This window comes from Chamaea fasciata, unplaced genomic scaffold, assembly GCF_029207755.1.
Source record: "Chamaea fasciata isolate MVZ Bird 193981 ecotype frontalis unplaced genomic scaffold, bChaFas1.0.hap1 SCAF_29, whole genome shotgun sequence".
NCBI lineage: Eukaryota > Metazoa > Chordata > Aves > Passeriformes > Sylviidae > Chamaea > Chamaea fasciata.
The window spans coordinates 3,677,231-3,688,818 of record NW_027094114.1 but is presented as its reverse complement, the minus strand read 5'-3'; the positions used below and the strand labels follow the sequence as shown (position 1 = coordinate 3,688,818).

Sequence of the window (11,588 nt, the reverse complement as noted above, 5' to 3'; positions counted from 1 at the left end):
CTCCTGCCAATGACAGTGTGGGGGAGGACCTATGTGGTGCCACCGAACCCGCTGCAGGCAGGCGCTGACTTTGTTTATGTGGTGACGGATGAAGACAACACCATCACCTACAACACCGGGAGCGGGAATGCCACTGTAGCCATGGTGGCAGGGGCGGTGCAGACGTTTGTGGTGAACCGTAACTCCCACCTGTACATCAGTGCTGTGGTGGCAGTGCAGGTGGTGTTTTTCTTCAGCGGGTCATCTTGGCAAGATCCCTTCCTCCTTGTTGTCCCACCTGTCAACGCTCACTGCACTGCATTCCGCTTCAGCAACGTGCCCAGCCAGAATAACCATGCCATCCTCATTGCACCCACCACTGCCACTGCCACTACCACCCTCAACCATTGGCCAGACAACACCGTGGCATGGCAGGCCATTCCTGGCACAGATTTCTCCTGGGCCAGCATCACCGTGAGCGCAACGATGCAGAGCGCCGAGAACTCGCAGGTGCCTATTGGCCTCCTGGTGTTTGGGTTCCAGAGTCACACTGGATACGGCTTCCCTGGGCTCTGTGCTGCCAGTGAGTACAGTCAGTCCATTGTTGCATCACTCCAATGGTTGGGTGTTGTCCAGTTGACCATTCACAGGGCTTCCCCTCCTTTTCAGTCCCCATACCGCTCTCCTGTGAGGATTTGGTATGCGAGGAGAGGTGTGAGATGGTGGATGGACAACCGGAGTGCATCCAGGAGATTTTCTCCATCTATTGGCTCGCTGGCGGGCCACACTACCGGAGTTTTGATGGAAAATCCTTTGATTTCATGGGAACATGTACCTACACCTTGACCACCATCTGCAATCCGGATCCTACCCTTCCTGCCTTCTCTGTTGAAGTCAAAAAGGAGAAAAAGGAGAACTCCAAAGTTTCCTCCATCGGGTCCATCACCGTCCATGTTGACAACATCACTGTCACTGCTGTCCGGTCAGAGAACGGGATGGTGAGGGTAAGCAAAAAACCATCATCATTCCCAAATTCCAAGTAATGTCATGGAATTTCACTGCAATTCCATATTTAGCAATGATCTTGAGGGTCTTTTCCTAAATAATTTCAGGATTTGCTGGTGTGCAGGTAACCCTTGCATGAAAACACTTCCTGTCTTCTTCATCTCCATGTATTGCCCAATTTTGATGGGTTTTGGTTGTGTTGATGGTTGTTGTTGTCCTGCAGGTGAGCAACCTCCGCTCGCGCCTCCCCATCTCCCTCTCCCATGGGAAGCTCCGCATCTACCAGAAGGGTAAATCCATGTTGATCCACTCGAATTTCAACCTGAAGGTCCTCTACAACTGGGACGATCATGTAGTGATCAAGCTTCCGGCTACTCTTTCTGGAAAAGTCTGCGGAATGTGTGGGAACAACAACGGGGACCCCCAAGATGACGCCCTCTCTCCTGATGGAAAACAGGTGTGGGATATTGTGGAGCTGGGGAGGAGCTGGAAGGTGGCCAGTGAGAGTGGCTGCTGCCAGGACACCTGCGACGGCGACTGTGGGCGGTGCAGATGGGACCAGGTGGTGGCATACAAGGCAGAAACCTGGTGTGGGAAGTTGTCCCATCATTCTGGGCCGTTCCAGTCATGTCATGACACTATCAGGCCCAATATCTACGTGAAGAACTGTATCAATGACCTGTGTGCCAATGAGGGACGTCATGATGTGCTGTGCCACGCCCTCCAGATCTATGCTGATGACTGCCAGGAGGAGGGGATCAATGTTTCCGATTGGAGGACAACAGTGGGATGTCATGAGTAGAGGGTGGTTGGGTAAAATACTCCTTGGGGTGGGCGGAACCTAATTAATGTGGGACTGAAGATCCATGGGATCATGGGTTGGGAAAGGTTATGGCAGCAGATCCAGGCAGGAAGGCCATGGAATTCCATACAGACTCCAGAAAGTCCAGGTGGAAGGCCTAGGAAGTCTGTGGAGACTTCAGAAAACCTATGGAGCCTCCAGGATATCTGTGTAGATAGTCAAAGAAGTCTCTCCTGCCATGTGCCACTGCACCCTGACCACTGTCTCCCTCCCTGTCCAGCTCTCACTTGCCCGCCCAACAGCACCTACAGCACCTGTGGCCTTGCCTGCCCTGCCACCTGCAACATTCCTGCTGTGTCATCCAGCTGCACTGCTGTCACCACCTGCGTGGACACCTGCGTGTGCCATGAGGGCCTTGTCCTTGATGGCAACACCTGCATGCCCCCCTCTGAATGTGGCTGTGTCTTTCGGGGTCTCTTCCGTGGCCTTGGTGAGGAATTTTGGGGTGACCTCACCTGCACCCAACGCTGCGTTTGTGACGCGGAGCAGCGGCAGGCGGTGTGCCGGGATTCTGGTTGTGGCGCCAAGGAGGAATGCCGAGTGGAGGAGGGGATCCAGGATTGTTATCCCAAAATTTCTGGGGTCTGCACTGCTGTTGGAGCCACCCACTACGAGACCTTTGATGGCAAGAGGTTCATCTTCCAGGGGACATGTACCTACCTGTTGGTTGGGTTATGTGAGGACACCCCAAATTTGGTGGGATTCCAGGTATTGGTGCAGAATGGCCACTGGTGTGACAAGCTCATGTCATCCATTGCTGTGGTGACAGTCAAAGTCTACAACAAAACCATCAGCATCAGCAGGGAACACCCTGGAAAAATCATGGTGAGTTTAGGGAATGATCCCTTATCTTTTCACCACATTCTGCACCTCATCCCAAACCTCATCCCATTAACAAGTGCTTAAATCTGAAATGTAATAAAATCAATGTCATTTGGGTGTTCCAGCTGTTGAAAGCGGAATTGGAATTTGCCATCAGACCCAAAAGTTATCAATTTTTATGGTTTTCTCCCCAGATCAATGAGTGGTTGATCAGCCTCCTCTTGGGACTTGGACCTTCTCACCCTCTTAAATCCCAAATTTAATTCAATTCAAAATTTAATTAAATCAATGCTTTTTGATTGCTCTGGCTGTTGAAAATAGTTGGAATTTACCATCAGACTCCAAATTTGATCACTTTTTATGGTTTTCTCTCCAGATTGATGAGCAGTTAGTCAATCTCCCATATCGCTACAGTGAAAGAAAGATTGTTTTCTATCGTGACGGGCAGGACGTGGTGGTAGAGACCAATTTTGGCCTCGTTGTCACCTGCGACTGGTACAGCCACGTCACCGTCACAGTGCCCAGTGGCTTCGCCAACGCCCTGTGTGGGCTCTGTGGGAACTACAATGGCGCCGCCAGCGACGACATGTGACATCAGACCCAGATGCCTTTGGGAGCAGCTGGAAGGTCACAGATGTCCCAGGATGTGGTGAGAGGTCAACAGTGGAATGTTCCAGCACTGTTGCACCTTCCCGGCTTCAACAGCAAGTATCTGGGAAGGGGTGTGAAATTATTTTGGAAGCGGATGGACCTTTTGGAGCATGTCATGGTCATGTTGATGCCCACCAGTACTTCCAGAGCTGCATCCATGACTCCTGCCTGTTCCCTGATCAGGAAGAAGGGATGTGTGCAATCATTGCCCTCTACGCCACCAGATGCCAGACTGCTGGTGTGTCCATTGGGAGGTGGAGGACAGATAATTTCTGCTGTAAGTTGGGATAATGGGAGGGATTTTCCTTCAGCAGTATCCAGAGGATCTGCAAGTCTGCTCCAAATCCATGTATGAACAAGCCAGAGGTGGGTGTGAATCCAGTGGGAATTCCACCCAAACTCTTGGTTGATCCCATAATCCACCCAAAATAAACCCTTCCTAAGGTAGCTGTCTCATCTGGAATAAGTAACCCCTTCTAAATCTCCAGTTTCCTGGTGTTGGCTACAAAATGGATAATTTAGCGGGCCAACCACCAAAAAATGCACCAAAAATAGTGGAATTGTGTTAAAGGGATCCAGCTTGGAGGTCAGTTGAGGACCCAGTGTGGAGCAATTCTTTGGGTGAATGTTGCATTTTTCTCCATGAAAATGTGGGAAATTGGGTGGTTTAGCAGTAAGAATTCCTATTGTAATGGGCTGGCATATTCTTTATGGATGATCATTGGATCGTCATCAGATAATCATTGGGTCATCATTTGATGATGCCCCTCATCACATCCGCAGGGAGGAAAATTGAGGATTTGCCATGAAACTGGGCTAAAAATCTCTGTATTTGGTGAAGTTTGCTCCTGAATTCCAGGAAATTTCCAGGATTTGGCTTGGAATTTCCTGGTTCCTCAGGAATCCCATTGTCTCCCGGCAGATATTCCCTGTCCTTCCAACAGCTCCTATGAGCTCTGCTCGCACACCTGCCAGCACACCTGTGGCGCTGACTCTGCCACGTGCCCAGGGCGGTGCCGTGAGGGCTGCACGTGTCAGGATGGTTTCATGCTCAGCGGCGATGAGTGCGTCCCCACGTCCCACTGTGGCTGCAGCCACCACGGAGTCTACTACAAAGAGGGGGAGACGTTCTACCCCACAGAGCAGGAGATATGCCAGTGCCTCTCTGGTGGCACTGTGAAGTGCCAAAATACTTCCTGTCCTGATGGCCGCCCTGGGAAGGTCATTGATGGTGTCTTCCAGTGTCCCTTGCAGGTGTCCAGCACCTGCGTGGCCACAGGTGACCACACCTATGTCAGCTTTGATGGGATGGCCTTCAACATCACTGGTACTTGTTCCTACATCCTCACCCAGACCTGCACAGGTGACAACGCGACATCATTTACTGTCACAATCCAGAAGGAGGCGCAGCAGAAGGGGAAGGTCTCTGGGATACAAGCATTGTCTGTGGAAGTCTATGGGGTCACCTTGACCTTGAAACAAGGAGAGAGGGCAGATGTCATGGTAAGGTGGCACTTGATGTTCCAGATCTCATGGGATGCCCCCCAAATTGGGTTTCCTTGATGCAAGAGACACCTCAGCCCATCTCCAAGCCCAGTCCATACTCCTGCCAACCTTTCTTTGTAAGCAAGGTCTGTAAATGCACTAAAACTTTGGTGGGAAAGTGTTTTCCCTAAATTTTTTGTTCTACCTCAATCAGCCGCAAATCTGTGCTTCCTTGATGAGGGGAGCCCTCACTCCATCTGCAAGACTAATCCATTCTTGTCCGAACTTTTCCTTCCAAGTGGGATCCACAAATGTGTCAGAATATTGTTTGGAAGATGTTTTCCCAAAATTTTTTGTCTCACCTTCTCACTGGAGGACTCTTCCTTCTCTATCCCAGGTGGATTCCATCTCCCACCACCTCCCCACCATCCTGAGAGAGGGACAGGTCCAGGTCTATGTACATGGGACAGGTGTCCTGCTCCGCACTGATTTCGGCCTCGTTGTCCACTATGACCTTGTCCAGCACGTGATGGTCACAGTCCCCCAGACCTACATGGGGCACCTGTGTGGCCTCTGTGGCAACTACAATGGCCAACGCAATGACGATTTCCAGCTCTCCAGTGGCCAACTGGCTCCAGATGCAACAGCCTTTGGATCTGCATGGAAAACAACAGACACGCCTTGCGATGACACCTGTCCCAAGGATGAGTGTCCCACCTGCCCAGAGGAGAAAGTGGCAGTCCTCCAAAGACCCAACTACTGTGGCCTCCTCATGGCCCCCGAAGGTCCCTTTGGCTCCTGCCATCGCATGATTGACCCCATCCCGTATTCCCAATCCTGCATCCATGACCTCTGTATGATGGGAGGGGACACGCATGTCCTGTGCCAGAATATCCAGAGCTATGTCACCATGTGCCAACATGCCGGAGTCACTGTGGGGGCTTGGAGGACACCATCCTTCTGCCGTGAGTTTTGGGAGGGCACAGGGGAAAATGTCCTGTTTGGGGTTGGGAAGATCTCCAGGTGATACTGGAGTTTGGGGGGGCACAGGCGGGGAATGTTCCCTGTTTGGGTGTGGGTGACAGTGGTGACACCATGGGGTGATGGGATGAGCTTAAAGGTCCCTTCCAATACAACTCAAGCCATGATTCCATGAAAATTCCAGCCCTCACCTGCCCAGCCAACAGCACCTACTCCATTTGCACTAACACTTGTGCCAACACCTGTGCTGGAAATGCCACCACCTGTCCCCAAACCTGCACTGAGGGCTGCCAGTGCCATCAGGGCTTTGTCTTTGATGGACACAGTTGCATTCCTGAGGAGCACTGCGGATGCTTTAGCGATGAGGAATACTATAAGGTAGTATTTCTGCCCTTTTTTCCTGTTTTTAGGCATTTATGTCTTTTTTCCCTTCATTTTTTCCCTATTTTTATACATTTGCTTCCTTTTTTCTTTCATTTCCTTCTTCCTTCTTCTATTTTTATGTCTTTAGCTATATTTTTCCTCATTTGTTTTCTCTTCTCTCCTATTTTTCTGCATTTACCTGTTTTCATGTTGTTTTCTTTTTTCCTAGCCTAATGTATTTACATTTTAAAAGTTAATTTCCCCCATTAAAAATTAATTTCCCCCTATTTTTATGCATTTACACCTTTACTTCTTGCATTTCCCCCTATTTTTCTATCTCATTTTCCCACCATTTTTCCCCTTTCCATCCCCCTATTTTTATGTCATATTTCTCTTGCATTTCCTTTCTTTTCCTCTATTTTTAGGCAGTGAAATCTTTTTTCTTGCCTGTATTTCTCCCTGTTATACATTTGCATTTCTTTTTCTGCATTTCCCACATTTTTCCTATAATTATGCTTTTCCCCAGCATTTCCCCCCTATTTTTATGCATTTATGTCTTTTTTTCCCTGCATTTCCCCCTTTTCCTCTATTTATAGGAAAGGTAAGTATGTACATCCCTTTGCCTTGCAATTTATTCACTATTTTCCCTATTCTTCTCCATTTATGCCCTTTTTTTCTGCATTTTTTCTTTATATCCCCTATTTTCATGGGTTTCCCTTTCTCCCTTCTCCCTCCCCACCGCCCCATGAGATGCTTTTCAGGGATCACTGCCAGCGCCGTTGCACCTGTGTCCCTGGCCAGGGCCTTAACTGCCATGAGCACACTTGCACTGAGGACGAATCCTGCGAAATCCGGGAAGGGGTCTTGGGATGCATCAATAAAAGTGAGGAAAAATGAGGGAAAAGGGGACTTTAGATGCAAAGTGGATCTGGGGATGCTTGAGGGGTTGACTGTGGAAAAAAAGGGAAAGGGAGGTGGAGGGAACAGAATCCTGCGTGTGTCACTAAGCCTCAGGGATGGGGCAATTCTTCTGATGGTTTCTCCTAAGGTTTCTCCCATCCCATGGCTTCTTCTGTGGTCTTTCCCATGGTTTTTCTCATTGTTTTTCCCGTGGTCTTTCCCATGGTTTTCCATCCCATGATTTCTCCCATGGTTCATTCCACTACTGTTCCCATAATTTCTTCCATACGGTGATTTTTCCTATTCCGTGGTCTTTCTCATCTCAGAGTTTTCTCTCTCATGTGAGTTACCCCCAATTTTTTCCCTATCCTTTTCCCCAGCCCATGGCTTCCTGCAGTGTTTATCTCCTATTTCACCCAGCCCATGGCTCATCCCGCTCTCCCTCTCCTCCCAGACCCCTGCAAGTCCCTGCACTGCCGCCCCAAGGAGCGCTGCCGGCCCCACGGTGCCCAATCCCGCTGTGTCCCGGCCCTGGTTGCCACGTGCTGGGCATGGGGTGACCCACACTTCCGCACCTTCGACGGCCTTGACTTCGACTTCCAAGGAACCTGCACCTACACCATGGCCGAATCCCATGGAAATGACCCTGGGCTGGTGGTGCCCTTCAGGGTTGAGGCCAAGAATGATATCCGTGGCGGGATCCAATCTGTGTCCTATGTCTCCTTGGTCAATGTTGACGTCTACGGACAACGCATCTCCTTCCGCCGGAATGAAGTTGGAAAAGTCCGGGTGAGTTGGGTGGAAATATGAGATTTTGGGCTTTTCCCCCACTTTTTGCTTCATCCAGCCAGTGCCAATGTTATTTTGGGATAAATCAGTCAGATTGGGAGATGGATTGTTGAAATGTTGGGATATTTTGGGAATAAAATGTTTGGATATGTCAGGAATAAAAAGTTGAGAAATGGTGGGAGCAAAATATGGAAAAGAGAATATCTGGAAATTTCAGGAACAGAATGTTGTGATAAGCTTGGAATAAGATGTTGGGATTTGTTAGGAATGAAATGTTGGGGTATGTCAGCAATAAAACAGGATATGCCAGGAATAAGATGTTGAGATAAACTGGGATAAAATGTTGGTGTGTCTAGAGAATAAAATATTTGGGTATTTCAGGAATAAAATGTTGGGATGCAGCAGGGATAAAATACTCTGGGGTGTTTGGATATTTTGGGAATAAAACATTGGGTCATAGTGGGAAGAGAATGTTGGGGTATGTCAGTAGCAAAATATGGCAGGAATATAATGTTGGGATATGTAAGATGTAAAATGTTGGGATATGATGCAATTTAGCATTGGAATATGCTGGGAATAAAGAATGGGGCTATGTGGGGAATAGAATATTAGGGTACATTTGGAATAAAATATTGGTGTATGTTGAGAATAAAACATTGAGATAACTGGGAACGTTGGGCCGTCGGCAGGTGAATGGGGAGGTAACGCTGCTCCCAGTGCTCCTGGCAGATGGGAAGGTGCGGGTCCGTCCCAGTGGGCTCCGTGTTGCTCTGGAGACAGACTTTGGTCTCCGGATCTCCTATGACTGGAACTGGCACCTCCTGATCGACCTCCCCAGCAGCTACTTCCGCCATGTCCGCGGCCTCTGCGGGAATTTCAACCTCAAGCCCCTCAACGACATCCCCGAGGCTGGTGACAACATCACTGCCATTGTCACATGGGACAAAAGCTGGAAAAGTGCTGACTCTGAGGCCAATGACCCAATTTGTTGGGACTATTGTGATGGAACATGCCCAGTGTGTGATGAGGATAAGAAGGAGCTTTATGGCAGGAACCAATATTGTGGGATCATCAAAAAATCCTTCCAGGGACTTTTCAGAGCATGTCACAACATAGTGAAGCCTCAAGACTTCTATCACAGCTGCCTGTCAGACCTATGCCTGAGTGATGGGGCGAGGTCGATCCTCTGCCAGGTGCTGGAGACATACGCGGCAACGTGTCGGAAGCGTGGAGCTGTGGTCCATGACTGGAGGACGCCATCAGGATGCCGTAAGAGCTGGGGTTTTCTTTGAGAAGGGAAGGAGCCAGAGTGGGGGAGGAGGGGAATGGAGTGGGATCCATCCTGGGTTGAAGCCTTCAAATCCCTCAGGTGATCCTTGCAAGTTCTCCAGAACTGTCTTCTGGTGTTCCAGCCTCTTCTTTGTGGCCCAGAACTCACCACATCTTTCTAAGAATCCATACCACATTTTCCAGATCTTTCTCACATGAGCCAGGCCCTTACACTTGTGTCCCAGATGTATCCCACACCCATCCTGCATTTTCAAGACCCTTGCCACATATTCCAGGCCTTTATCCTTGTGTCCCAGACCTCATCCTGTGCATTCCAGACCCCATGCCACATGGCCCAGACCCCTTGCCACATGGCTCACACCTCATGCCACTTGTCCCAGTCTCTTCCCATGTTTCCCAGACCTTCCTCCTTACAATCCAGACTCTTTTTGTTTTCCAGACCCTTCCCCATGTTTGAGAGCCTTTCCCAATCCCCATCCACTTTGTTGAATGCTGTCCACTCCCCTAATCCCTCCCTCACCCCAGTTTCCTCCCCCTGCAGCCTTACCTTGCCCTGAAAACAGCCACTATGAGCCCTGCGGCAACGCCTGTCCAGCCACCTGCTCTGACTGGGACAGTCCAACCACCTGTGACCAGCCCTGCGTGGAGACCTGTGCCTGTAACACTGGCCACGTGCTCGGTGGCGGACAGTGCGTACCAGTGTCCCGCTGTGGCTGCACCCGTGATGGCCGCTACTACCGCCCTGGTGAGGAGTTTTGGGGAGATGAGACCTGTCGCTCCAGATGCAGGTGTGACACGGAGCTGGGAATGGTGGTATGCAAGGACTCCAGGTGTAAGCCGGGTGAGGTGTGCGCGGTGGTGAAGGGCGTGCGGCGGTGCGTGGCCAACAGCCGCTCCATCTGCGTGGCCACTGGTGACCCCCACTATACCACCTTCGATGGGCACCGCTACGACTTTATGGGTACCTGTGTCTACCTGTTGGCTGGGCTCTGCTCCACTGACCCCACCCTCATCCCCTTTGCCGTCACTGTGGAGAACAATCACCGTGGCAGCCACCTGGTCTCCTTCACCAAGGTGGTCACCATGGAGGTGTACAACATGACCCTCAGCCTCAGCCAGGAACATCCCCGGAAGGTCAAGGTAGGGATGAAGGAGATGATGGGGGTGGTTCAGAGTCATTGCATGGCATCTGGGGAGGGCTCAAAGTCATGGTATGGTCTTCAGGTGCATTTCAAGGTCATCACATGACACCTGGGTGGAGTTTCAAGTCCTTGTAAGGTGTTTAGGTGGGTTTCGAAGTAATTTCAAGGCATCTGATTGGGTTTCGAGATCCTTCTATGGTGTTCAGGTGGGTTTCAAAGTCATTGGGGTGGCATCTGGGTGGGCTACAAAATCACCTTGGTAGGCTTCAAAGTCATTGCATGGTGTCTTGGTGGGCTACAAAGCCCTTGTGTGGCATCTGGGTGGGTTTCAGGGTCATTCTATGGCGTTGGGTAAGGTTTCAAGGTCATTGTATGGTCTTCAGGTGGGTTTCAAGGTCATCATGTGGCATCTAGGTGGTCTTCAAGGTAATCCTTTGACACCTGGGTGGGTTTCAACTTCATTGTCTTGACCTCATGCCACCCACGGTTCTCTTTCCCAGGTTAATGGTGTCCTGTTGGACCTTCCCTTCACCCACAACCAGCAGCTCCAGGTGTCTCTCCGTGGCGTCCACGGCTTCATCACCACTGACGCGGGTGTCACTGTCACTTTTGACTGGTACAGCTATGCCCGTGTCATCGTCCCCAACACCTATGCTGGCGCCGTCTGCGGCCTCTGCGGCAATGCCAATGGCGACCCCCATGATGACTTTGTCACCCGCGATGGCCGCCGTGCTGACGAGACGCACCTGGGGGACAGCTGGAAGGTTGGCGATGTCCCTGGGTGCTCACCTGGGTGCAGTGAGGGCTGCCAGGTGTGCAGCGACGCCCAGAAACGTGCCTACCGTGGGGACAAGCACTGCGGGCTGCTGGTGAAGAAACGGGGGCCCTTTGCCGCCTGCCACGACATCATTGACCCCACCCCTTACTTGGATGACTGTCTCTTTGATGCCTGCCTGTACGAGGGACACCAGGACACCGTGTGCCAGGCCATTGGCGCCTATGTTGCTGCGTGCCAGAGCCAGGGCGCTGCTGTGCGGCCGTGGCGCACAACTGCCTTCTGCAGTATGGGGAGACTTGGGGGCCTTGGGAGAGTAGGGGGCCTTTTGGAGGGCAGAGAGGGACACAGGGGTTAGGCAAGGAGTTTTGGGCTGTCCGTGGAGGATTCTGAGGTGTCTGGCAGGCGGAAGGAGGGTTGGGGCTGTCTATGGAGGCTTTGGGCTGTCCATGGCCGGTTTGTGGTGTTCCCAGGGATTTTTGGGTCTCCATGGGGAGCTTTAGGGTGTCAGTGGAAGTTTTGGGGTGTCCATGGGGGGTTTGGG

At 50.9% G+C, this 11,588-nt stretch overlaps 2 protein-coding genes across 2 annotated transcripts; both read left to right on the top strand.

Annotated features, from left to right (window-relative positions):
- The first annotated feature begins 5,333 nt into the window (after window positions 1-5,333).
- Window positions 5,334-8,953, top strand: LOC136302482 (IgGFc-binding protein-like). The gene is made up of 4 exons (XM_066205958.1): window positions 5,334-5,769; window positions 7,503-7,837; window positions 8,527-8,749; window positions 8,937-8,953. The coding sequence occupies exons 1-4, from the start codon at window positions 5,334-5,336 to the stop codon at window positions 8,951-8,953; spliced, it is 1,011 nt and encodes a 336-aa protein (XP_066062055.1).
- Window positions 8,954-9,934: 981 nt separating this feature from the next.
- LOC136302481 (BMP-binding endothelial regulator protein-like) lies at window positions 9,935-11,182 on the top strand. The gene is made up of 3 exons (XM_066205957.1): window positions 9,935-10,267; window positions 10,770-11,033; window positions 11,090-11,182. The coding sequence occupies exons 1-3, from the start codon at window positions 9,935-9,937 to the stop codon at window positions 11,180-11,182; spliced, it is 690 nt and encodes a 229-aa protein (XP_066062054.1).
- The last annotated feature ends 406 nt before the right edge of the window (window positions 11,183-11,588 follow it).

Coding starts and splice junctions, on each gene's coding strand:
- LOC136302481 (XM_066205957.1), top strand. CDS start 9,935: ATGGTGGTATGCAAGGACTCCAGGTGTAAGCCGGGTGAGGTGTGCGCG. Junction 10,268..10,769: donor AACATCCCCGGAAGGTCAAG/GTAGGGATGAAG, acceptor TCTCTTTCCCAG/GTTAATGGTGTCCTGTTGGA. Junction 11,034..11,089: donor ACCTGGGGGACAGCTGGAAG/GTTGGCGATGTC, acceptor CCAGGTGTGCAG/CGACGCCCAGAAACGTGCCT.
- LOC136302482 (XM_066205958.1), top strand. CDS start 5,334: ATGGTCACAGTCCCCCAGACCTACATGGGGCACCTGTGTGGCCTCTGT. Junction 5,770..7,502: donor GAGGACACCATCCTTCTGCC/GTGAGTTTTGGG, acceptor CTCTCCTCCCAG/ACCCCTGCAAGTCCCTGCAC. Junction 7,838..8,526: donor ATGAAGTTGGAAAAGTCCGG/GTGAGTTGGGTG, acceptor GGCCGTCGGCAG/GTGAATGGGGAGGTAACGCT.